The sequence below is a fragment of the Pseudophryne corroboree genome, chromosome 3, assembly GCF_028390025.1.
Source record: "Pseudophryne corroboree isolate aPseCor3 chromosome 3, aPseCor3.hap2, whole genome shotgun sequence".
NCBI classification, from domain to species: Eukaryota; Metazoa; Chordata; class Amphibia; order Anura; family Myobatrachidae; genus Pseudophryne; species Pseudophryne corroboree.
Window position 1 is genome coordinate 428,813,968 of NC_086446.1, and position 23,472 is coordinate 428,837,439.

Sequence of the window (23,472 nt, forward strand, 5' to 3'; positions counted from 1 at the left end):
CCCGAATTCGACATATTCAATAAAAAACGGATTCGACAGTCCCGCTGTCGAAAAACGGACCAATTGACGATAGTGTGCGTCCTGGATTCGACTTCATGGACGGCACAAAAGTGTGTAAAAAATCCTGAAAAAAAATGCGTGGGGTGCCCCCTCCTAAGCATAACCAGCCTCGGGCTCTTTGAGCCGGTCCTGGTTGTAAAAATACGGGGGGGGGGGGGGGGGGGGGAATGACAGGGGATCCCCCGTATTTTCACAACCAGCACCGGGCTCTGCATCCGGTCCTGGTGCCAAAAATACGGGGGACAAAAAACGTAGGGGTCCCCCGTATTTTTAACACCAGCACCGGGCTCCACTAGTCAGAGAGATAATGCCACAGCCGGGGGACACTTTTATATCGGTCCCTACAGCCGTGGCATTAAATCACTAACTAGTCACCCCTGGACGGGGTACCCTGGAGGAGTGGGGACCAATTAAATCAAAGGGTCCTCTCCAGCCACCCAAGGGCCAGGGGTGAAGCCCGAGGCTGTCCCCCCCCGTCCCCCCATCCAAGGGCTGCGGATGGAAGGCTGATAGCCAAGTGACAAAAATAAAGAATGTTGTTTTTTGTAGTAGAACTACAAGTCCCAGCAAGCCTCCCCGCAAGCTGGTACTTGGAGAACCACAAGTACCAGCATGCAGTGGAAAAACGGGCCCGCTGGTACCTGTAGTTCTACTGCAAAAAAATACCCAAATAAAAACAGTACACGCACACCGTGATAGTAAAACTTTATTACATACATGCACGCCGACACACACATACTTACCTATGTTCACACGCCGACTCTGTCCACTTCTCCAAGTAGAATCCACGGGGTACCTGAAAATAAAATTATACTCACCATAATCCTGTGTAGATCTGTCCTCCTTTTTTGTAATCCACGTACTTGGCAAAAAAATAAAACGCAAAACCCAGACCACGCACTGAAAGGGGTCCGATGTTTACACATGGGACCCCTTTCCCCAACTACTGAGACCCCCCGTGACTCCTGTCACAGAGGGTCCCTTCAGCCAATCAGGGAGCGCCACGTCGTGGCACTCTTCTGATTGGCTGTGCGCGTTTGAGCTGTCAGACTGCGCATAGCACTATGCCGCTTCATTATCTTCAATGGTGGGAACTTTGCGGTCAGCGGTTGACTGTGAGTAACCTCACCGCTGACCACAAAGTTCCCACCATTGAAGATAATGGAGTGCATAGTGCTATGCGCCGTCTGACAGCTCAGACACGCACAGCCAATCAGGAGAGTGCCACGACTGTTTTTATTTGGGTATTTTTTTGCAGTAGAACTACAGGTACCAGCGGGCCCGTTCCCCCCCGCATGCTGGTACTTGTGGTTCTCCAAGTACCAGCTTGCGGGGGATGCTTGCTGGGACTTGTAATTCTGCTACAAAAAACAATATTCTTTATTTTTGTCACGCTGCTATCAGCCCCCCATCCGCAGCCCTTGGATGGGGGGGGACACCCTCAGGCTTCACCCCTGGCCCTTGGGTGGCTGGAGGGGGGGGGACCCCCCGGCTGTGGCATTATCTCTCCAGCTAGTGGAGCCCGGTGCTGGTGTAAAAAATACGGGGGACCCCTACGCTTTTTGTCCCCCGTATTTTTTGCACCAGGACCGGATGCAGAGCCCGGTGCTGGTTCTAAAAATACGGGGGATCACCAGTCAATTTCCCCCCCGTATTTTTACAACCAGGACCGGCTCAAATAGCCCAAGGCTGGTTATGCTTAGGAGGGGGGACCCCACGCATTTTTTTTATGGATTTTAACCCATTCCCACCCCTTCCCACTGAAAACCATGCTCTCTCTATTTTAGTCAGTTAAAAAAAATATATATTATTTAAAAAAAAATATAAATAATAGTTGTGTCTCCTAATAGACAAACCAAGTACCTAATCCCTTCTAATATAAATAGATATGCTATTAGCAATAAAAAAAAACACAAAGAACATGGTTTTACATTTTTTTATTAGATTCCGCCAGCAAAGTGAGGCGGAATGAAATTGACGAAATTACTGTCGAAAAGCACTGTTGTCGAATCGACATTCTTCAATTGAATATACTTTTGTCGAAAAGCCGCATTTTTACCATTGCAGACATGCGAATTTATGAACTGTTGAATTTCAAAAAGTCGAATCTGAAAAGTCCGTTTTTTTTTGTCGAAAAGTACTGTATTGCATTGTCGAATATTTTTATTGTGTCGAAAATGCCCCGTTTTTCGACATTTGTGGCAATTCGACCGCAATTGCATATACCCCATAATTGTTTGTGTGGTATTAGTTTCAGCAGACTGTTTGCCTATTGTTGTGACTTGGATGAAAATCAGAACACATTTTATGACCAATTTATGCACAAATCCAGGAAATTCCAAAGGGTTCACATACTTTTTCTTGCAACTGTATATAATTAATATTATAGAAACTTGATGTAAATTGAGCTGGAGGCAGGGTACTCGCTGATCTATACCCAATTCTTCTCATTATTAAATGTCTCACCAAGCTTAGGTTCATGAGTATTGCATGGAAAAGTTGTTGTTAATAATTCAGGTTAAAAGGTAGAAACCAGACCTTTCACGTAAGCTTGTTTTAGATAGCAAATAAACAGTGGATAGGGCTCTACATGATAGGTATTGCTTAATGTTTCTATGAAAGTATCTGATTTTTTGTTAGAATTTGTTATATTTGGACTGGATATCTGAAAAGGAGAACACATTACTATAAATCAAATTATTTAAAACTCTGATGCCACCTATTAGTCGCGGGACAAATTAAATTGAGGACAAACTTGGAGGAAACATGGAATTATTAAAAAGTGGAATTATAGGAGAGGGCTGGGCAGGGCCGGATTAAGGGCCACATGGGCCTGGAGCTGAAAATTTTCAAGGGCCTATACTGAGAGGGTAGGAGCTGTGATGAGTGCTGTGTGAATGTGGTCAGAGCCATATGAGTGTGTACACCCTATACAATATGAGCCCCACTGTCTCCCTAAATGCATAAACATAGAAAAATTGCATAATTTTGTGAGAAAACTACAAAAACTATTTTAATGCTTGTGATTTATGATTGTTTGGCCAGCAGTGCAGCTGGTCATCATCCTCGTGCCAGGATGATGGGCTCTTTTTTAATGTGGAGGCCCGTCCGGTTGTTAATCTGGCCCTGGGGCTGGGGCATAATTGAGGGTTGGGAGACTATCCTGTATCTATAAGACGTGACCGAGGTAACCAGGGAAAGGAAGACTGAGAGGACAATCCCAGGCTTTAAACCTGGATTATTGTTCGTATTATAGTATCTTTAGGGCTGAATTAGCTGCTGTGCATAGTATTTCATGAAGAATTATGTATTTTTATTTATATTTTTTGGACATACTTTTAAAAGTAAGTGGACTAGTATAATACAACGGAAACTGTTACACTTCTGTAGAGACACTAGGTGGAGCATTTTCTCTACTAGGAGTTTAGTGCTGTTCTGGAAGGTTGGTAATTGTTTTCTCAGTACAGTGTGTGCGTGCCATCTAGTGGCTGCAGTTCCAAGTATAAAATATGATAATTGGTGTTCTGTCTATATATGCCATTGCCTGGATGTACATCTTGAAAAAGGTCCGTGCTAGGGCTGAAACGTTGAGAAGTATCTGTACACCATGGACAGTACGGATGGTGTAATGGTTAGCATTACTGCCTCACAGCACTGAGGTCATGGGTTCAATTCCCACCATGGCCCTAACGGTGTGGAGTTTGTATATTCTCCCCGTACTTGCGTGGGTTTCCTCCGGGTACTCCGGTTTCCTCCCACATTCCAAAAATATACTGGTAGGTTAATTGGCTCCCAACAAAATGAACCCTAGCGTGAATGTGTGAGCGTGTACATGTGATAGGGAATATAGAGTGTAAGCTCCACTGGGGAAGGGACTGATGTGAATGGCCAAATATTCTCTGTACAGCGCTGCGGAATATGTGTGCGCTATATAAATAACTGGTAATAATAATAATAATATGTAAGCAATACAATTTCTGTATAATCTTTCGGATCAACAAACCTTGGTGAGTGCCACTGTTTGGTTCTATATGAAGACTGGCTTGATTGTCAGTTCTGGGTGTCACCCCAGTTGATGCTATGGAGATGTGAGTGTGACCTGTTGAAGGATATAATAAAGATATATTTATTTAGATTTATATTTTATAATATGCATTCAATTTAAAGAAAGGGAGGTGATTATTAGCATAGCTTACAAAAAACATAGTGATAAGATCCCCTTTAAATGAGCAGTAAACTTTCATGCTAGTCTTTTATTTTAATAGAAATCTTCACTTCTAAATTTGCTTTCCTGTTCCTGACCCTTCTCTACTGGGTTTCTTGCAAATGTGTTCATAATAAAACATACTATCCACTTTGCTGCGATGCCGCAATTTTCTTACAGTATGTTCTGCCAGCCTCCGGTATAGTGGCGGGCAAATTGCTGCCCACCAATCTAAGAGCTTCATTGTTCATTTAACTTCATCACTCCTGTGGTTACTTTTGCAATACTTATCAGTCATTCACATTGTTTAACAGCCAGTAGTAAAACATGAAAATATATATTCGCACAGTGGTTCTCTTACTAATTACTATTATAGGGGTTGATTCAAAATTAATGGGTGCCCCATCAGTGCAATTCAATTGTTGCGCTGATCGGGCGCCTATTACGTTATATGCATTCAGACAGACAGGGTTTAGCCACAAATAATGGCTAATCCATCTAAAGTCCTGGCTAGAGCATCCCGTTGGGGCGCCTAAACCATGTAGTTTGCGCACATTTCTTATTGCTGGCTCAGGAGGCAGCAATAAGAAATGTCTCCCCCGCGGCTAACGGGCATCTAAACGGAGCAACAATTGATTTTCTCTGTTTTATGCCCCCTATTGGTAGCCATGGGAAAACTATTTAATCGCCCCCATAGAATCTGAGTGTATAATGTAGGCTGATATAAAAGTGATACGAATGTCTAATAAATAATTAGGTTAATTAAATAGCATATTCAGAGTTAAAATTAATCCAGTCCATTTAGTGCTAACACTGCCATGGTACAGTGAAAGCTTCATATTTGCATGATTAGTATACATTAAACATGGTACTTGATTATTGAAGCAGTAAACCAAATAAGTCAGTGGTTAATTTAACTTTAACTCTGAACTTTTAATATATTGATTGACTACAATGAGAATAAATCCAACAAAATAAGATAAAGGGATAAACCTATAAAGGATGCATATTGCTGTGCCAATCGAAGGAAATATTCCTGCGCCTTTTGTATTTGTAATATTACCATGACTGTTTGCGACAGAACATATCAACAACTGAGTTTTAAGGGCCCCATACACTAGAACGATAATGCCCGGTTTCAGCCCAATTCGGGCATTTGGCCCGATATATTGGGTGAAATCTGGCATTTTGGCTGTGTATCCTATCCGATCCAATGCGTGGCCCCATGAGCATCGGATTGGATCCTCCAGATTGAATGTGCTGCAGCCCCAGGTGGGTGTTCAATTAGCGTCAAAATCGTTACAATTTACAGCGATTACCATTTTCGCCACAAAATCTTCACGGGTATGCTCGCTCCCACGATTTGTCCTATTCATATGCAAATTTGTGAAAGCGGGATTGCCATGAAAATTGCTGGCGAAAGTGAAAATGGCTAAATCTGTCCGTATCTCCCCCAAAAAAGCTAAACAAACTGACATCGGATAACCGTATAAAAGTTTATTATTGGTTATAATAAATGTATTTATGGTACTTAAATTGGGTCAAATGGCTGTTGTTATATGCATTTCTTTTTTAAATGTATAAAAATTATAGAAAGCAACTTTTTTTACACAAAATAAGTGCTAAAATTTAACTTGGGGGTACATAAAAATGGGTATAAGTATATATTCGGGTCATTTTAGGGGACTTTTAATAAAAAAGTGGAAACAGATTACTCCTATCTGCAGGTCTAAAAACACTTGTCCCACAAATAAAGCGGCCCAATATACCCGTCCCATACCGTGTACCCCAATTTCTATAATTTTGCACTTTTTCACCCCAACAATGACATGTCATTATTGGCCAATTTAAAATAATTCAAAACTTCTAAGTGCCTAATTAGTCATTCAGATAGTTGTCCCAGGGGTTCAGAACCAAATCCCAACATTTTTACCTTTTAAAATAGGGACTTTCTCCAAGTTAATCACCTGCTCAGAGTGGGTGAATTTAAGTTTGCTGTAAAATTACCGCAGACAATTGAATAGGCGTATGGCGAATATACCGCGATTTGCTGTAATTTTGCACCTTTTTACGACGGAAATGCATTTTCTCTGACGTCCTAGTGGATGCTGGGACTCCGTAAGGACCATGGGGAATAGCGGCTCCGCAGGAGACAGGGCACAAGAATAAAAGCTTTAGGATCAGGTGGTGTGCACTGGCTCCTCCCCCTATGACCCTCCTCCAAGCCTCAGTTAGATTTTTGTGCCCGAACGAGAAGGGTGCAGGCTAGGTGGCTCTCCTGAGCTGCTTAGAATAAAAGTATATTTTAGGTTTTTTATTTTCAGTGAGTCCTGCTGGCAACAGGCTCACTGCATCGTGGGACTAAGGGGAGAAGAAGCGAACTCACCTGCGTGCAGAGTGGATTGGGCTTCTTAGGCTACTGGACATTAGCTCCAGAGGGACGATCACAGGTACAGCCTGGATGGGTCACCGGAGCCGCGCCGCCGTCCCCCTTACAGAGCCAGAAGAGACGAAGAGGTCCGGTGAAATCGGCGGCAGAAGACAATCCTGTCTTCAGACTAAGGTAGCGCACAGCACCGCAGCTGTGCGCCATTGCTCTCAGCACACTTCACACTCCGGTCACTGAGGGTGCAGGGCGCTTGGGGGGGAGCGCCCTGAGACGCAATATAAATGATAATACCTTAGGTGGCAAAAGAATACATCACATATAGCTCCTGGGCTATATGGATGTATTTTAACCCCTGCCATTTTTACACAAAAAAGCGGGAGATAAGGACGTCGTGAAGGGGTGGAGCCTATCTCCTCAGCACACAAGCGCCATTTTCCCTCACAGTTCCGCTGGAAGGACGGCTCCCTGACTCTCCCCTGCAGTCCTGCTTCAGAATCAGGGTAAAAAAGAGAAGGGGGGGCACTATTGGCAGCAAATGACAATATAAACAGCAGCTATAAGGGAATAACACTTATATAAGGTTATCCCTGTGTGTATATATATATATATATATATAGCGCTGGGTGTGTGCTGGCAGACTCTCCCTCTGTCTCTCCAAAGGGCTCGTGGGGTCCTGTCCTCTATCAGAGCATTCCCGGTGTGTGTGCTGTGTGTCGGTACGTGTGTGTCGACATGTATGAGGAGGAAAATGATGTGGAGGCGGAGCAATTGCCTGCGTTAGTGATGTCACCCCCTAGGGAGTCGACACCTGACTGGATGATCGTGTTCAAACAATTAAGTGATAATGTCAACACTTTGCAAAAAACTGTTGACGACATGAGACAGCCGGCAAATCAATTAGTGCCTGTCCAGGCGTCTCAGACACCGTCAGGGGCCCTAAAACGCCCGTTACCTCAGTGGGTCGACCCAGACACAGATACGGAGTCTAGTGTCGACGGTGATGAGTCGAACGTAATGTCCAGTAGGGCCACACGTTACATGATCACGGCAATGAAGGAAGCATTGCACATTTCTGACACTACAAATACCACTAAGAAGGGTATTATGTGGGGGGGTGAAAAAACTACCAATAGTTTTTCCTGAGTCAGATGAATTGAATGAGGTATGTGATAAAGCGTGGGTTTCTCCCGACAAAAAACTGCTAATTTCTAATAAATTATTGGCACTATATCCTTTCCCATCAGAGGTTAGGACACGTTGGGAAACACCCCCTAGGGTAGATAAGGCGCTCACACGTTTATCTAAACAAGTAGCGTTACCGTCTCCTGATACGGCCACCCTCAAAGAACCAGCTGATAGAAGGCTGGAAAATATCCTAAAAAGTATATACACACATACTGGTGTTATACTGCGACCAGCAATCGCTTCAGCCTGGATGTGCAGTGCTGGAGTCGCGTGGTCGGATTCCCTGACTGAAAATATTGATACCCTGGATAGGGACAATATATTGTTAACTATAGAGCATTTGAAGGATGCATTACTATATATGCGTGATGCACAGAGGGATATTTGCACCCTGGCATCAAGAGTAAGTGCTATGTCCATCTCTGCCAGAAGAACGTTATGGACGCGTCAGTGGTCAGGGGATGCGGATTCAAAACGACATATGGAAGTATTGCCGTATAAAGGGGAGGAGTTATTTGGGGCTGGTCTTTCGGACCTGGTGGCCACGGCAACGGCTGGAAAGTCCACCTTCTTACCCCAGGTCATTTCACATCAACAGAAAAAGACACCGTCTTTTCAAACTCAGTCCTTTCGTTCCCATAAATACAAGCGAGCAAAAGGCCATTCCTTTCTGCCCCGGGGCATAGGAAGGGGAAAAAGACTGCACCATGCAGCCGCTTCCCAGGATCAGAAGCCTTCCCCTGCTTCTGCCAAGTCTTCAGCATGACGCTGGGGCTTTACAAGCAGACTCAGGCTTGGTGGGGGCCCGTCTCAAGAATTTCAACGCGCAGTGGGCTCACTCGCAAGTGGATCCCTGGATTCTACAGGTAGTATCGCAGGGGTACAAACTGGAATTCGAGGCGTTTCCCCCTCGCCGGTTCCTGAAGTCTGCTCTGCCAAAGTCTCCCTCCGACAGGGAGGCAATTCTGGAAGCCATTCACAAGCTGTATTCCCAGCAGGTGATAATCAAGGTACCCCTCCTACAACAAGGAAAGGGGTATTATTCCACGCTGTTTGTGGTACCGAAGCCGGACGGCTCGGTGAGACCAATTTTAAATCTGAAATCCTTGAACACTTACATAAAAAGGTTCAAATTCAAGATGGAATCACTCAGAGCGGTGATAGCGAACCTGGAAGAAGGGGACTATATGGTGTCTCTGGACATCAAAGATGCTTATCTCCACGTCCCAATCTACCCTTCTCACCAAGGGTATCTCAGGTTTGTAGTACAAGACTGTCATTATCAGTTTCAGACGCTGCCGTTTGGGTTGTCCACGGCACCTCGGGTCTTTACCAAGGTAATGGCCGAAATGATGATTCTTCTTCGAAGAAAAGGCGTATTAATTATCCCTTACTTGGACGATCTCCTGATAAGGGCAAGGTCCAGGGAACAGTTAGAAGTCGGAGTAGCACCATCTCAGATAGTGTTACGTCAGCACGGGTGGATCCTAAATATTCCAAAATCGCAGCTGATTCCAACGACACGTCTTCTGTTCCTAGGAATGATTCTGGACACAGTCCAGAAGAAGGTTTTTCTCCCGGAGGAGAAGGCCAAGGAGTTATCCGAGCTAGTCAGGAACCTCCTAAAACCAGCCCAGGTGTCAGTGCATCAGTGCACGAGGGTCCTGGGAAAAATGGTGGCTTCTTACGAAGCAATTCCATTCGGAAGATTCCATGCAAGAACGTTTCAGTGGGATCTACTGGACAAATGGTCCGGATCGCATCTTCAGATGCATCAGCGGATAACCCTGTCTCCAAGGACAAGGGTGTCTCTTCTGTGGTGGCTGCAGAGTGCTCATCTACTAGAGGGCCGCAGATTCGGCATTCAGGACTGGGTCCTGGTGACCACGGATGCCAGCCTGAGAGGCTGGGGAGCAGTCACACAGGGAAAAAACTTCCAGGGCTTGTGGTCAAGCATGGAAACATCTCTTCATATAAACATTCTGGAACTACGGGCCATTTACAATGCCCTAAGTCAAGCGAAACCCCTGCTTCAGGGTCAGCCGGTATTGATCCAATCGGACAACATCACGTCAGTCGCCCACGTAAACAGACAGGGCGGCACGAGAAGCAGGAGGGCAATGGCAGAGGCTGCAAGGATTCTTCGCTGGGCGGAAAATCATGTGATAGCTCTGTCAGCAGTGTTCATTCCGGGAGTGGACAACTGGGAAGCAGACTTCCTCAGCAGACACGACCTTCACCCGGGAGAGTGGGGACTTCACCCAGAAGTCTTCCACCTGATTGTAAACCGTTGGGAAAAACCAAAGGTGGACATGATGGCGTCACGTCTAAACAAAAAATTAGACAGATATTGCGCCAGGTCAAGGGACCCTCAGGCAATAGCGGTGGACGCTCTGGTGACACCGTGGGTGTACCAGTCAGTGTATGTGTTCCCTCCTCTGCCTCTCATACCAAAAGTACTGAGAATCATAAGAAGGAGAGGAGTAAGAACGATACTCGTGGTTCCGGATTGGCCAAGAAGGACTTGGTACCCGGAACTTCAGGAGATGCTCACGGAAGACCCGTGGCCTCTACCTCTAAGAAAGGACCTGCTCCAGCAGGGGCCTTGTCTGTTCCAAGACTTACCGCGGCTGCGTTTGACGGCATGGCGGTTGAACGCCGGATCATGAAGGAAAAAGGCATTCCAGATGAAGTCATCCCTACCCTGGTCAAAGCCAGGAAGGATGTAACCGCAAAACATTATCACCGCATTTGGCGAAAATATGTTGCGTGGTGTGAGGCCAAGAAGGCCCCTACAGAGGAATTTCAACTGGGTCGTTTCCTCCATTTCCTGCAAACAGGACTGTCTATGGGCCTAAAATTAGGGTCCATTAAGGTTCAAATTTCGGCCCTGTCGATTTTCTTCCAGAAAGAACTGGCTTCAGTACCTGAAGTTCAGACATTTGTAAAAGGGGTACTGCATATACAACCTCCTTTTGTGCCTCCAGTGGCACCTTGGGATCTCAATGTTGTTTTGAGGTTCCTTAAGTCACATTGGTTTGAACCACTCACCACTGTGGACTTAAAATATCTCACATGGAAGGTGACGATGCTGTTAGCCCTGGCTTCAGCCAGGCGTGTGTCAGAATTGGCGGCTTTATCATATAAAAGCCCTTACTTAATTTTTCATTCTGACAGGGCAGAATTGAGGACTCGTCCTCAATTTCTCCCTAAGGTGGTTTCTGCTTTTCACATGAACCAACCTATTGTGGTGCCTGCGGCTACTAGGGACTTGGAGGACTCCAAGTTACTTGACGTTGTCAGGGCCCTGAAAATATATGTTTCCAGGACGGCTGGAGTCAGAAAGTCTGACTCGCTGTTTATCCTGTATGCACCCAACAAGCTGGGTGCTCCTGCTTCTAAGCAGACTATTGCTCGTTGGATTTGTAGTACAATTCAACTTGCACATTCTGTGGCAGGCCTGCCACAGCCTAAATCGGTAAAAGCCCATTCCACAAGGAAAGTGGGCTCATCTTGGGCGGCTGCCCGAGGGGTCTCGGCTTTACAACTTTGCCGAGCAGCTACTTGGTCAGGGGCAAACACGTTTGCTAAATTCTACAAATTTGATACCCTGGCTGAGGAGGACCTGGAGTTCTCTCATTCGGTGCTGCAGAGTCATCCGCACTCTCCCGCCCGTTTGGGAGCTTTGGTATAATCCCCATGGTCCTTACGGAGTCCCAGCATCCACTAGGACGTCAGAGAAAATAAGATTTTACTTACCGATAAATCTATTTCTCATAGTCCGTAGTGGATGCTGGGCGCCCATCCCAAGTGCGGATTGTCTGCAATACTTGTACATAGTTATTGTTAACAAAATCGGGTTGTTGTTGTGAGCCATCCTTTTCAGAGGCTCCTTCGTTGGTATCATACTGTTAACTGGGTTCAGATCACGAGTTGTACGGTGTGATTGGTGTGGCTGGTATGAGTCTTACCCGGGATTCAGTATCCTTCCTTATTATGTACGCTCGTCCGGGCACAGTATCCTAACTGAGGCTTGGAGGAGGGTCATAGGGGGAGGAGCCAGTGCACACCACCTGATCCTAAAGCTTTTATTCTTGTGCCCTGTCTCCTGCGGAGCCGCTATTCCCCATGGTCCTTACGGAGTCCCAGCATCCACTACGGACTATGAGAAATAGATTTATCGGTAAGTAAAATCTTATTTTCGCCGGTAACTGAATTTATGTCTCTTGCATAGAACATTGCTTTTCTTTGTGACGGGAACACGGTGAGGGAGACGTCGGCAGGTGATAGTTCAGTTTACCTCCCAGTCTTCCTCTCACCTATACTCTAAAAACAGCTATTTTGTAGAGTGAACAAATGTCCAGTCTTCGTGCCCCAGTTATGTCATTGGTTCTTACAGAAGTGTATAGGTGTCATTGAGCAGCCTACTGAGAAAATGTGTACAGTGCTTTATGGGTGGGACAGGAGATTGGAGTAGCACTGAATATAGAGATTGGCCATTCGTGTCTTATGTGCATTTGATGATGCTTTTTGTCTTTATGTACGCGTTTCTTTGTGTCTTAATATAAGCATTCCACACTTGATTCTCTGTAATAGGTGCCAAGTTTCCTATTAAATGGACAGCCCCTGAAGCTGCTTTATATGGACGATTCACTATCAAATCTGATGTCTGGTCCTTTGGAATTCTCCTGACAGAGCTTACCACAAAAGGAAGGGTCCCCTATCCTGGTGAGTAAGGGGTCTGCGTCTGCCAGTCTACCTTCTTCACAGTTTTTCTTCCTCAGCTAATGGCATTCTTCTTTTGTCAGGAATGGTGAACAGAGAAGTCCTAGACCAAGTAGAGCGTGGTTATCGAATGCCTTGCCCTCCTGATTGCCCAGATTCACTTCATGAGCTAATGTGTCAGTGCTGGAGGAAAGACCCAGAGGAGCGGCCAACATTTGAATACTTGCAGGCCTTCCTGGAAGACTACTTCACTGCGACTGAGCCCCAATACCAACCTGGGGACAACCTCTAGGGAAAGAGCAATCTTACCTGCAATATGGGCTTTAGCAAATTTTGTGGAAAAGAACCTGTGCAAGACACAGCTGCAATGGTACTGTATGCCTGCCTATCGCTGTGTTGCAGCACTTAGAGCATCAGCTACTAGTGACAGCCTGGTACAGTGTGATACTGCTGGCAGCAGAGGGGAAGAGCTGCTCTCCACCCCTGTGCTGCTTCTGTTTCATCTTCCGTTTACAGCAGATGATTTTTCACTTTTCCGATCCGGAACAGAAAATTCTGCTGCTCTTGACACATGTCGCCTGCTGAGATATATAATCTTTTTTTTTTTTCAAAGACATGATCCATTCCTTCCATATGCCTAGAAAGCAGAGCCTGGGTCACCGGACCCCCAAACAATCTTCTACTGCTTGTATGTCTCAGAGAAAATGACTTTGGAAATAATTTTCTCAGAAGGAACCTTTCTCATTGGCTATTTTCTGAGACTTTCATTTGAGGGCAAACTGACAGACTTCTCATCTAGAGTACTACATATACCATGTTTTGTATACTCTTTCATGGGTGGGTTATGGTGTCTTTCAAAGTCTTCCAGCCCCAACAAGCGTCCTCAAAACGGGAGAACGACAGTAGGGCTGCGTTTTTATATAATGAAGAAGATACATGATTGCCCTAACTACTGTTTGCATCCTGAGTTATCTGCCATGTAGGGCCTAACACTAGAACTCCCTTTATAATCTAAACCCCTATAATGTTACCCTCTGCAGTTTCTGAGGTGGATTTTAGAAATGTAGCAGACTCCCTCCCTGTTATACTGGTGTTTTTGTTTATGGGTTATTTTTTTAAATTAATCTTATAGGTTTGTTTTTTTTCCTTGTGAGTGGATGCTCGGAAACCACAATGTAACAACACTCTATGTGAAATTCTTCCTGGGTTATAGGGAAAACATCTGTTTAGAATTATTAATTAATTTATGGTACTGAATGTTGCTTTTGGATAGGGGGAGGCAGAGTACTGAGTCATCACCTTTTTTATTGTCTCCTAAGAGCCCAATATGACAGGGAAATAACTTTATATAACGCAAATAAGTTATTAGATCTCCAGCACGCTTCTCATTGAAAAGTGATCACTTCAAAGCAGAGAGAGTGTAAAAAGAAGGGGGAAACATAAAAATTGTTCAGTTTTTATTTAGATTTTTCCTTTAAACAGAACAGTTGTTCAGCTTGTGTATAAGTGGTAGTAATCCTTCACCTTGAACTATTTAAAATTGGGCTTTTGATACTGGTATAAATGCATTTCGCCGTGACTGTATTGGAGGCTACTGTGACCCTTGGATAACACAGGGTTCTGCCAGAATGGAATGGGTTAATCCTAAAATTTCTCAGGGATGGGAAGGTGTGGGATTTATATTGCCAATGTAGAGCGATGGGAGTGTGTGACACCATTGCTTGTACCTGCTCTAGCATTAGATGTTGCCTGGACATAGCAACTAGTTCTGGGTGGGTACAGAATGGTATAAAGCCCTTGCTCTCACAGTGCCAATCTAACTTTTCTGCCTGCATATAGAAAAATGTGTATATATACATGTTGTTTTTTTAATTGTTATATACCACTTGTGTGCTAGGGCAGAGCTTTGTATCGTGACTGCTAGCCCAAATACACTGTATGTAGGGGTGTGCTACAGATCTGCCTGTAGTACTTGGAGGGTTACCCACTTTTTTTTTTTTTTTAAAGGGTCAATTGAAAAGCTGGGACAGAAAAGGGTTATGTTAGAGGGTTAACAGACCTCTCCTTTTAATAAAGGTTACCTATGAACCCAAGATGTTAAGATTGTGCTGGATTCATTGTATTTGTATGACTAGGGTGGTTGTCCCGCTAAAATGTTCTTTGACAACAAACGCCAAGGTGCATCTGTCAGGTCTGCCTTTCACTGCATTGCAATTGGCTGTCCCACCTTACAGAAAATCGCATCACTAGTGAAAAGGCACAGTTCTGGAACTGCATCATAAAAATGGTTCTTATAAGGTTGACTTGGCTGGATGTCAGAGAATTTACAAAGCTTGGACTCCCCCCTTCAATTGTCCTGCATGAAAGGAGAAAGACATGTGGTCCATTTCTCTTATTAACACTTTAAACACTGGCACTACTTGCTTGTATCTCCATAGCAATAATATACATAATTAAAATGGTACAGTGAATAAAGAAGAGCAGTGGATCTATGACTCTGATTTTAATGATTCATTTTATTTTATTTTTCTCTAACGTCCTAGTGGATGCTGGGGACTCCGTAAGGACCATGGGGAATAGACGGGCTCCGCAGGAGACAGGGCACTTTAAGAAAGAATTAGGAATACTGGTGTGCACTGGCTCCTCCCTCTATGTCACTCCTCCAGACCTCAGTTTAAATCTGTGTCCGGGCGAGCTGGGTGCACTTTAGTGAGCTCTCCTAAGCTTGCTAAATAGAAAGTATTTTGTTAGGATTTTTTTATTTTCAGAGAGATCTGCTGGCAACAGACTCTCTGCTACGTGGGACTGAGGGGAGAGAAGCAGCCCTACTCACTGTGGATAGGTCATGGTTCTTAGGCTACTGGACACCATTAGCTCCAGAGGGATCGTACACAGGAACGCACCCTTGGTCGTCCGATCCCAGAGCCGCGCCGCCGTCCCCCTCGCAGAGCCAGAAGCCGGCGTGAGAAGCAAGAAGACTTCAAAAGCGGCAGCAGAAGACTCCAGTCTTCATATGAGGTAGCGCACAGCACTGCAGCTGTGCGCCATTGCTCCCACATTAAACCCACACACTCCGGTCACTGTAGGGTGCAGGGGGGGGGGGGGGCGCCCTGGGCAGCAATTAGAGACCTCTTGGCAAAGTGGGCATATATACAGTTGGGCACTGTATATATGCATGAGCCCCCGCTATTATTTTGCACAAAATCGCGGGACAGAAGCCCGCCGCTGAGGGGGCGGGGCTTCTTCCTCAGCACTCACCAGCGCCATTTTCTCTCCACAGCTCCGCTGAGGGGAAGCTCCCCAGGCTCTCCCCTGCAGATTCACGGTAGAAAGAGGGTAAAAAGAGAGTCCTGGCTAGAGCATCCCGTTGGGGCGCCTAAACCATGTAGTTTGCGCACATTTCTTATTGCTGGCTCAGGAGGCAGCAATGAGAAATGTCTCCCCCGCGGCTAACGGGCATCTAAACGCAGCAACAATTGATTTTCTCTGTTTTATGCCCCCTATTGGTAGCCATGGGAAAACTATTTAATCGCCCCCATAGAATCTGTGTATAATGTAGGCTGAAATAAAAGTGATACGAATCTCTAATAAATAATTAGGTTAATTAAATAGCATATTCAGAGTTAAAATTAATCCAGTCCATTTAGTGCTAACACTGCCATGGTACAGTGGAAGCTTCATATTTACATGATTAGTATACATTAAACATGGTACTTGATTATTGAAGCAGTAAACCAAATAAGTCAGTGGTTAATTTAACTTTTAACTCTGAACTTTTAATATATTGATTGACTACAATGAGAATAAATCCAACAAAATAAGATAAAGGGATAAACCTATAAAGGATGCATATTGCTGTGCCAATCGAAGGAAATATTCCTGCGCCTTTTGTATTTGTAATATTACCATGACTGTTTGCGACAGAACATATCAACAACTGAGTTTTAAGGGCCCCATACACTAGAACGATTATGCCCAGTTTCAGCCCAATTCGGGCATTTGGCCCGATATATTGGGTGAAATCTGGCATTTTGGCTGTGTATCCGATCCAATGCGTGGCCCCATGAGCATCGGATTGGATCCTTCAGATTGAATGTGCTGCAGCCCCAGGTGGGTGTTCAATTAGCATCAAAATCGTTACAATTTACAGCGATTGCCATTTTCGCCACAAAATCTTCACGGGTATGCTCGCTCCCACGATTTGTCCTATTCATACGCAAATTTGTGAAAGCGGGATTGCCATGAAAATTGCTGGCGAAAGTGAAAATGGCTAAATCTGTCCGTATCTCCCCCAAAAAAGCTAAACAAACTGACATCGGATAACCGTATAAAAGTTTATTATTGGTTATAATGAATGTATTTATGGTACTTAAATTAGGTCAAATGGCTGTTGTTATATGTGGATGCTGGGGACTCCGTAAGGACCATGGGGAATAGACGGGCTCCGCAGGAGACAGGGCAATTTAAGAAAGAATTAGGAATACTGGTGTGCACTGGCTCCTCCCTCTATGTCCCTCCTCCAGACCTCAGTTTGAATCTGTGCCCGGACGAGCTGGGTGCACTTTAGTGAGCTCTCCTGAGCTTGCTAAATAGAAAGTATTTTGTTAGTATTTTTTTATTTTCAGAGAGATCTGCTGGCAACAGACTCTCTGCTACGTGGGACTGAGGGGAGAGAAGCAGCCCTACTCACTGTGGATAGGTCATGCTTCTTAGGCTACTGGACACCATTAGCCCCAGAGGGATCGTACACAGAACGCACCCTCGGTCGTCCGATCCCAGAGCCGCGCCACCGTCCCCCTCGCAGAGCCAGAAGCCGGCGTGAGAAGCAAGAAGACTTCAAAAGCGGCGGCAGAAGACTCCAGTCTTCATATGAGGTAGCGCACAGCACTGCAGCTGTGCGCCATTGCTCCCACATTAAACCCACACACTCCGGTCACTGTAGGGTGCAGGGCGCAGGGGGGGGGGGGGGGGCGCCCTGGGCAGCAATTAGAGACCTCTTGGCAAAGTGGGCATATATACAGTTGGGCACTGTATATATGCATGAGCCCCCGCCATTATTTTGCACAAAATCGCGGGACAGAAGCCCGCCGCTGAGGGGGCGGGGCTTCTTCCTCAGCACTCACCAGCGCCATTTTCTCTCCACAGCTCCGCTGAGAGGAAGCTCCCCTGCAGATTCACGGTAGAAAGAGGGTAAAAAGAGAGGGGGGGCACATAAATTTAGCGCAAAATCAGTATATACAGCAGCTACTGGGTAAACACTAAGTTACTGTGTAATTCCTGGGTCATATAGTGCTGGGGTGTGTGCTGGCATACTCTCTCTCTGTCTCTCCAAAAGGCCTTGTGGGGGTTCTGTCCTCAAATAGAGCATCCCCTGTGTGTGTGGTGTGTCGGTACGCTTGTGTCGGCATGTTTGACGAGGAAGGCTATATGGAAGCAGAGCAGGTACAAATGAATGTGGGATCGCCGCCGACGCCCGATTGGATGGATATGTGGAAGGTTTTAAATGATCATGTTAATTCCTTGCATAAAAGGTTGGATAAAGCTGAAGCCTTGGGACAGTCAGGGTCTCAATCCATGCCTGCTCCTACAGCGCAGAGGCCGTCAGGGTCTCAGAAGCGCCCACTATCCCAAATTGTTGACACAGATATCGACACGGATTCTGACTCCAGTGTCGATGGCGATGATGCAAAGTTGCAGCCTAAAATGGCTAAAGCCATCCGCTACATGATTATAGCAATGAAGGATCTCAGAGGAAAACCCAGTCCCTGACAAGAGGGTTTATATGTTTGGGGAAAAAAGGCATGAGGTGACCTTTCCCCCTTCACATGAGTTAAATGAGTTATGTGAAAAAGCTTGGGAATCTCCAGATAGAAAAAATAAGATTTTACTCACCGGTAAATCTATTTCTCGTAGTCGTAGTGGATGCTGGGACTCCGTAAGGACCATGGGGAATAGCGGCTCCGCAGGAGACTGGGCACAACTAAAAGAAAGCTTTTGGTCTAACTGGTGTGCACTGGCTCCTCCCTCTATGACCCTCCTCCAGACCTCAGTTAGGATACTGTGCCCGGAAGAGCTGACACAATAAGGAAGGATTTTGAATCCCGGGTAAGACTAATACCAGCCACACCAATCACACCGTATAACTCGTGATACAATACCCAGTTAACCGTATGAACAATAACTGAGCCTCTCAACAGATGGCTCAACAATAACCCTTTAGTTAAACAATAACTATATACAAGTATTGCAGACAATCCGCACTTGGGATGGGCGCCCAGCATCCACTACAGACTACGAGAAATAGATTTACCGGTGAGTAAAATCTTATTTTCTCTGACGTCCTAAGTGGATGCTGGGACTCCGTAAGGACCATGGGGATTATACCAAAGCTCCCAAACGGGCGGGAGAGTGCGGATGACTCTGCAGCACCGAATGGGCAAACTCTAGGTCCTCCTCAGCCAGGGTGTCAAACTTGTAGAATTTAGCAAATGTGTTTGACCCCGACCAAGTAGCTGCTCGGCAAAGTTGTAGAGCCGAGACCCCTCGGGCAGCCGCCCAAGAAGAGCCCACCTTCCTCGTGGAATGGGCTTTCACTGATTTTAGGATGCGGCAGTCCAGCCGCAGAATGTGCAAGCTGAATCGTACTACAGATCCAGCGAGCAATAGTCTGCTTTGAAGCAGGTGCACCCAACTTGTTGGGCGCATGCAGGATAATTAGCGAGTCAGTCTTTCTGACTCCAGCTGTCCTGGAAACATACATTTTCAGGGCCCTGACTACGTCCAACAACTTGGAAGCCTCCAAGTCTTTAGTAGCCGCAGGCACCACGATAGGTTGGTTCAAATGAAAGGCTGATACCACCTTAGGGAGAAACTGGGGACGAGTCCTCAATTCTGCCCTATCCATATGGAAAATCAGATAAGGGCTTTTACATGACAAAGCCGCCAATTCTGATACACGCCTGGCCGAAGCCAAGGCCAACAACATGACCACTTTCCACGTGAGATATTTCAATTCCACGGTTTTAAGTGGCTCAAACCAATGTGACTTTAGGAAATCCAACACCACGTTGAGATCCCAAGGTGCCACTGGAGGCACAAAAGGGGGCTGAATATGCAGCACTCCCTTAACAAAAGTCTGAACTTCAGGTAGTGAAGCCAGTTCTCTCTGGAAGAAAATCGAAAGAGCCGAAATCTGGACCTTAATGGAACCCAATTTTAGGCCCATAGTCACCCCTGACTGTAGGAAGTGCAGAAAACGGCCCAGTTGAAATTCCTCCGTTGGGGCCTTCCTGGCCTCACACCACGCAACATATTTTCGCCAAAAGCGGTGATAATGGTTTGCGGTCACTTCTTTCCTAGCTTTAATCAGCGTAGGAATGACTTCCTCCGGAATGCCCTTTTCCTTCAGGATCCGGTGTTCAACCGCCATGCCGTCAAACGCAGCCGCAGTAAGTCTTGGAACAGACAGGGCCCCTGCTGCAGCAGGTCCTGTCTAAGCGGCAGAGGCCATGGGTCCTCTGAGATAATTTCTTGAAGTTCCAGGTACCAAGCTCTTCTTGGCCAATCCGGAACAATGAGTATAGTTCTTACTCCTCTTCTCCTTATTATCCTCAGTACCTTTGGTATGAGAGGAAGAGGAGGGAACACATAAACCGACCGGTACACCCACGGTGTCACTAGAGCGTCCACAGCTATCGCCTGAGGGTCTCTTGACCTGGCGCAATATCTTTCTAGCTTTTTGTTTAGGCGGGACGCCATCATGTCCACCTGTGGCCTTTCCCAACGGTTTACAATCAGTTGGAAGACTTCTGGATGAAGTCCCCACTCTCCCGGGTGGAGGTCGTGCCTGCTGAGGAAGTCTGCTTCCCAGTTGTCCACTCCCGGAATGAACACTGCTGACAGTGCTAACACGTGATTTTCCGCCCATCGGAGAATCCTTGTGGCTTCTGCCATCGCCGTCCTGCTTCTTGTGCCGCCCTGTCGGTTTACATGGGCGACTGCCGTGATGTTGTCTGACTGGATCAGTACCGGCTGGTTTTGAAGCAGGGGTTTTGCCTGACTTAGGGCATTGAAAATGGCCCTCAGTTCCAGAATATTTATGTGTAGGGAAGTCTCCTGACTTGACCATAGTCCCTGGAAGTTTCTTCCCTGTGTGACTGCCCCCCAGCCTCGAAGACTGGCATCCGTGGTCACCAGGACCCAGTCCTGTATGCCGAATCTGCGGCCCTCTTGAAGATGAGCACTTTGCAGCCACCACAGCAGAAACACCCTGGTCCTTGGAGACGGGGTTATCAGTCGATGCATCTGAAGATGCGATCCGGACCACTTGTCCAACAGGTCCCACTGAAAGGTTCTTGCATGGAACCTGCCGAATGGAATTGCTTCGTAGGAAGCTACCATTTTTCCCAGGACTCGCGTGCAGTGATGCACCGACACCCGTTTTGGTTTTAGGAGGCCTCTGACTAGAGATGACAGCTCCTTGGCCTTCTCCTCCGGGAGAAACACTTTTTTCTGTTCTGTGTCCAGAACCATCCCCAGGAACAGTAGACGTGTCGTAGGGACCAGCTGTGACTTTGGAATATTTAGAATCCAGCCGTGCTGTTGTAGCACCTCCCGAGATAGTGCTACCCCGACCAACAACTGCTCCCTGGACCTCGCCTTTATCAGGAGATCGTCCAAGTACGGGATAATTAAAACTCCCTTTTTTCGAAGGAGTATCATCATTTCGGTCATTACCTTGGTAAATACCCTCGGAGCCGTGGATAGACCAAACGGGTGGTCTTCTGTATGCCGGCGGTCGGGCTCCCGGCGCTCAGTATACCGGCGCCGGGAGCCCGACAGCCGGCATACCGACACTTATTTTCCCTCGTGGGGGTCCACGACCCCCATAGAGGGAGAATAAAATAGTGTGGCGCGCATAGCGCGCCACCGTGCCCTTAGCGTGGCGAGCGCAGCGAGCCCGCAAGGGGCTCATTTGCGCTCGCCACGCTGTCGGTAAGCCGGCGGTCGGGCTCCCGGCGCCGGTATGCTGGTCGCCGGGAGCCCGACCGCCGGCCAGCCGTAGTGAACCCGACCAAACGGCAAAGTCTGGAATTGGTAATAACAATCCTGTACCACAAATGTGAGGTACTCCTGGTGAGGATGGTAAATAGGGACATGCAGGTAAGCATCCTTGATGTCTAGTGATACCATGTAATCCCCCTCGTCCAGGCTTGCAATAACCGCCCTGAGCGATTCCATCTTGAACTTGAATTTTTTTATATATGTGTTCAAGGATTTAAAATTTAAAATGGGTCTCACCGAACCGTCCGGTTTCGGTACCACAAACATTGTGGAATAGTAACCCCGTCCTTGTTGAAGTAGGGGCACCTTGACTATCACCTGCTGGGAATACAGCTTGTGAATTGCCTCTAGCACTGCCTCCCTGCCTGAGGGAGTTGTTGGCAAGGCAGATTTGAGGAAACGGCGGGGGGGAGACGTCTCGAATTCCAGCTTGTACCCCTGAGATACTACTTGAAGGATCCAGGGATCCACCCGTGAGCGAGCCCACTGATTGCTGAAGTTTTTGAGACGGGCCCCCACCGTACCTGGCTCCGCCTGTGGAGACCCAGCGTCATGCGGTGGACTTGGAGGAAGCGGGGGAGGACTTTTGCTCCTGGGAACTGGCTGTATGCTGCAGCTTTTTCCCTCTGCCTCTGGGCAGAAAGGACGCGCCTTTAACCCGCTTGCCCTTATGGGGCCGAAAGGACTGTACCTGATAATACAGTGCTTTCTTTGGCTGTGAGGGAACATGGGGTAAAAATGCTGACTTCCCAGCTGTTGCTGTGGAAACGAGGTCCGAGAGACCATCCCCGAACAACTCCTCACCCTTATAAGGCAAAACTTCCATGTGCCTTTTAGAATCTGCATCACCTGTCCACTGCCGAGTCCATAACCCTCTCCTGGCAGAAATGGACATTGCACTTATTTTAGATGCCAGCCGGCAAATATCCCTCTGTGCATCTCTCATGTATAAGACTGCGTCTTTAATATGCTCTACGGTTAGCAATATAGTGTCCCTGTCTTAGGGTATCAATATTTTCCGACAGGGAATCTGACCACGCAGCTGCAGCACTGCACATCCATGCTGAAGCAATAGCTGGTCTCAGTATAATACCTGTGTGTGTATATACAGACTTCAGGATAGCCTCCTGCTTTCTATCAGCAGGCTCCTTTAGGGCGGCCGTATCCGGAGACGGTAGTGCCACCTTCTTTGACAAGCGTGTGAGCGCTTTATCCACCCTAGGGGATGTTTCCCAACGTGACCTATCCTCTGGCGGGAAAGGGTACGTCATTAGTAACCTTTTAGAAATTACCAGTTTCTTATCGGGGGAAGCCCACGCTTCTTCACACACTTCATTTAATTCCTCAGATGGAGGAAAAACTACTGGTAGTTTTTTCTCTCCAAACATAATACCCTTTTTTGTGGTACCTGGGGTAACATCAGAAATGTGCAACATATTTTTCATAGCCTCAATCATGTAACGTGTGGCCCTATTGGAAGTTACATTAGTCTCATCGTCGTCGACACTGGAGTCAGTATCCGTGTCGACATCTGTGTCTGCCATCTGAGGTAGCGGGTGTTTTAGAGCCCCTGATGGCTTTTGAGACGCCTGGGCAGGCACAGGCTGAGAAGCCGGCTGTCCCATATTTGGTATGTCGTCAAACCTTTTATGTAAGGAGTCGACACTGTCACGTAATTCCTTCCACATAACCATCCACTCAGGTGTCGGCCCCGCAGGGGGTGACATCACATTTATCGGCATCTGCTCCGCCTCCACATAAGCCTCCTCATCAAACATGTCGACACAGCCGTACCGACACACCGCACACACACAGGGAATGCTCTGACAGAGGACAGGACCCCACA

The 23,472-nt window shown here is 46.6% G+C and overlaps 2 protein-coding genes across 4 annotated transcripts in view; one reads left to right on the forward strand and one right to left on the reverse strand.

Moving 5' to 3' along the window:
- GHRH (growth hormone releasing hormone) overlaps positions 1-4,136 on the reverse strand; it is a 219,007-nt gene extending 214,871 nt beyond the window's left edge. Inside the window, exon 1 of the mRNA XM_063960351.1 lies at positions 4,064-4,136. The gene's annotated coding sequence lies outside the window, so the exon portion shown is untranslated. The remainder of the gene's footprint in view (positions 1-4,063) is intronic.
- The window catches only part of SRC (SRC proto-oncogene, non-receptor tyrosine kinase), a 125,380-nt gene extending 110,322 nt beyond the window's left edge, over positions 1-15,058 (forward strand). For all 3 annotated transcript variants that reach the window (XM_063960348.1, XM_063960347.1, XM_063960346.1), the window contains 2 exons: positions 12,435-12,566; positions 12,647-15,058. In XM_063960348.1, the coding sequence (XP_063816418.1) occupies positions 12,435-12,566; positions 12,647-12,855 (341 nt within the window). In that variant the 3' untranslated portion in view covers positions 12,856-15,058. The remainder of the gene's footprint in view (positions 1-12,434; positions 12,567-12,646) is intronic.
- Positions 15,059-23,472: the final 8,414 nt, after the last annotated feature.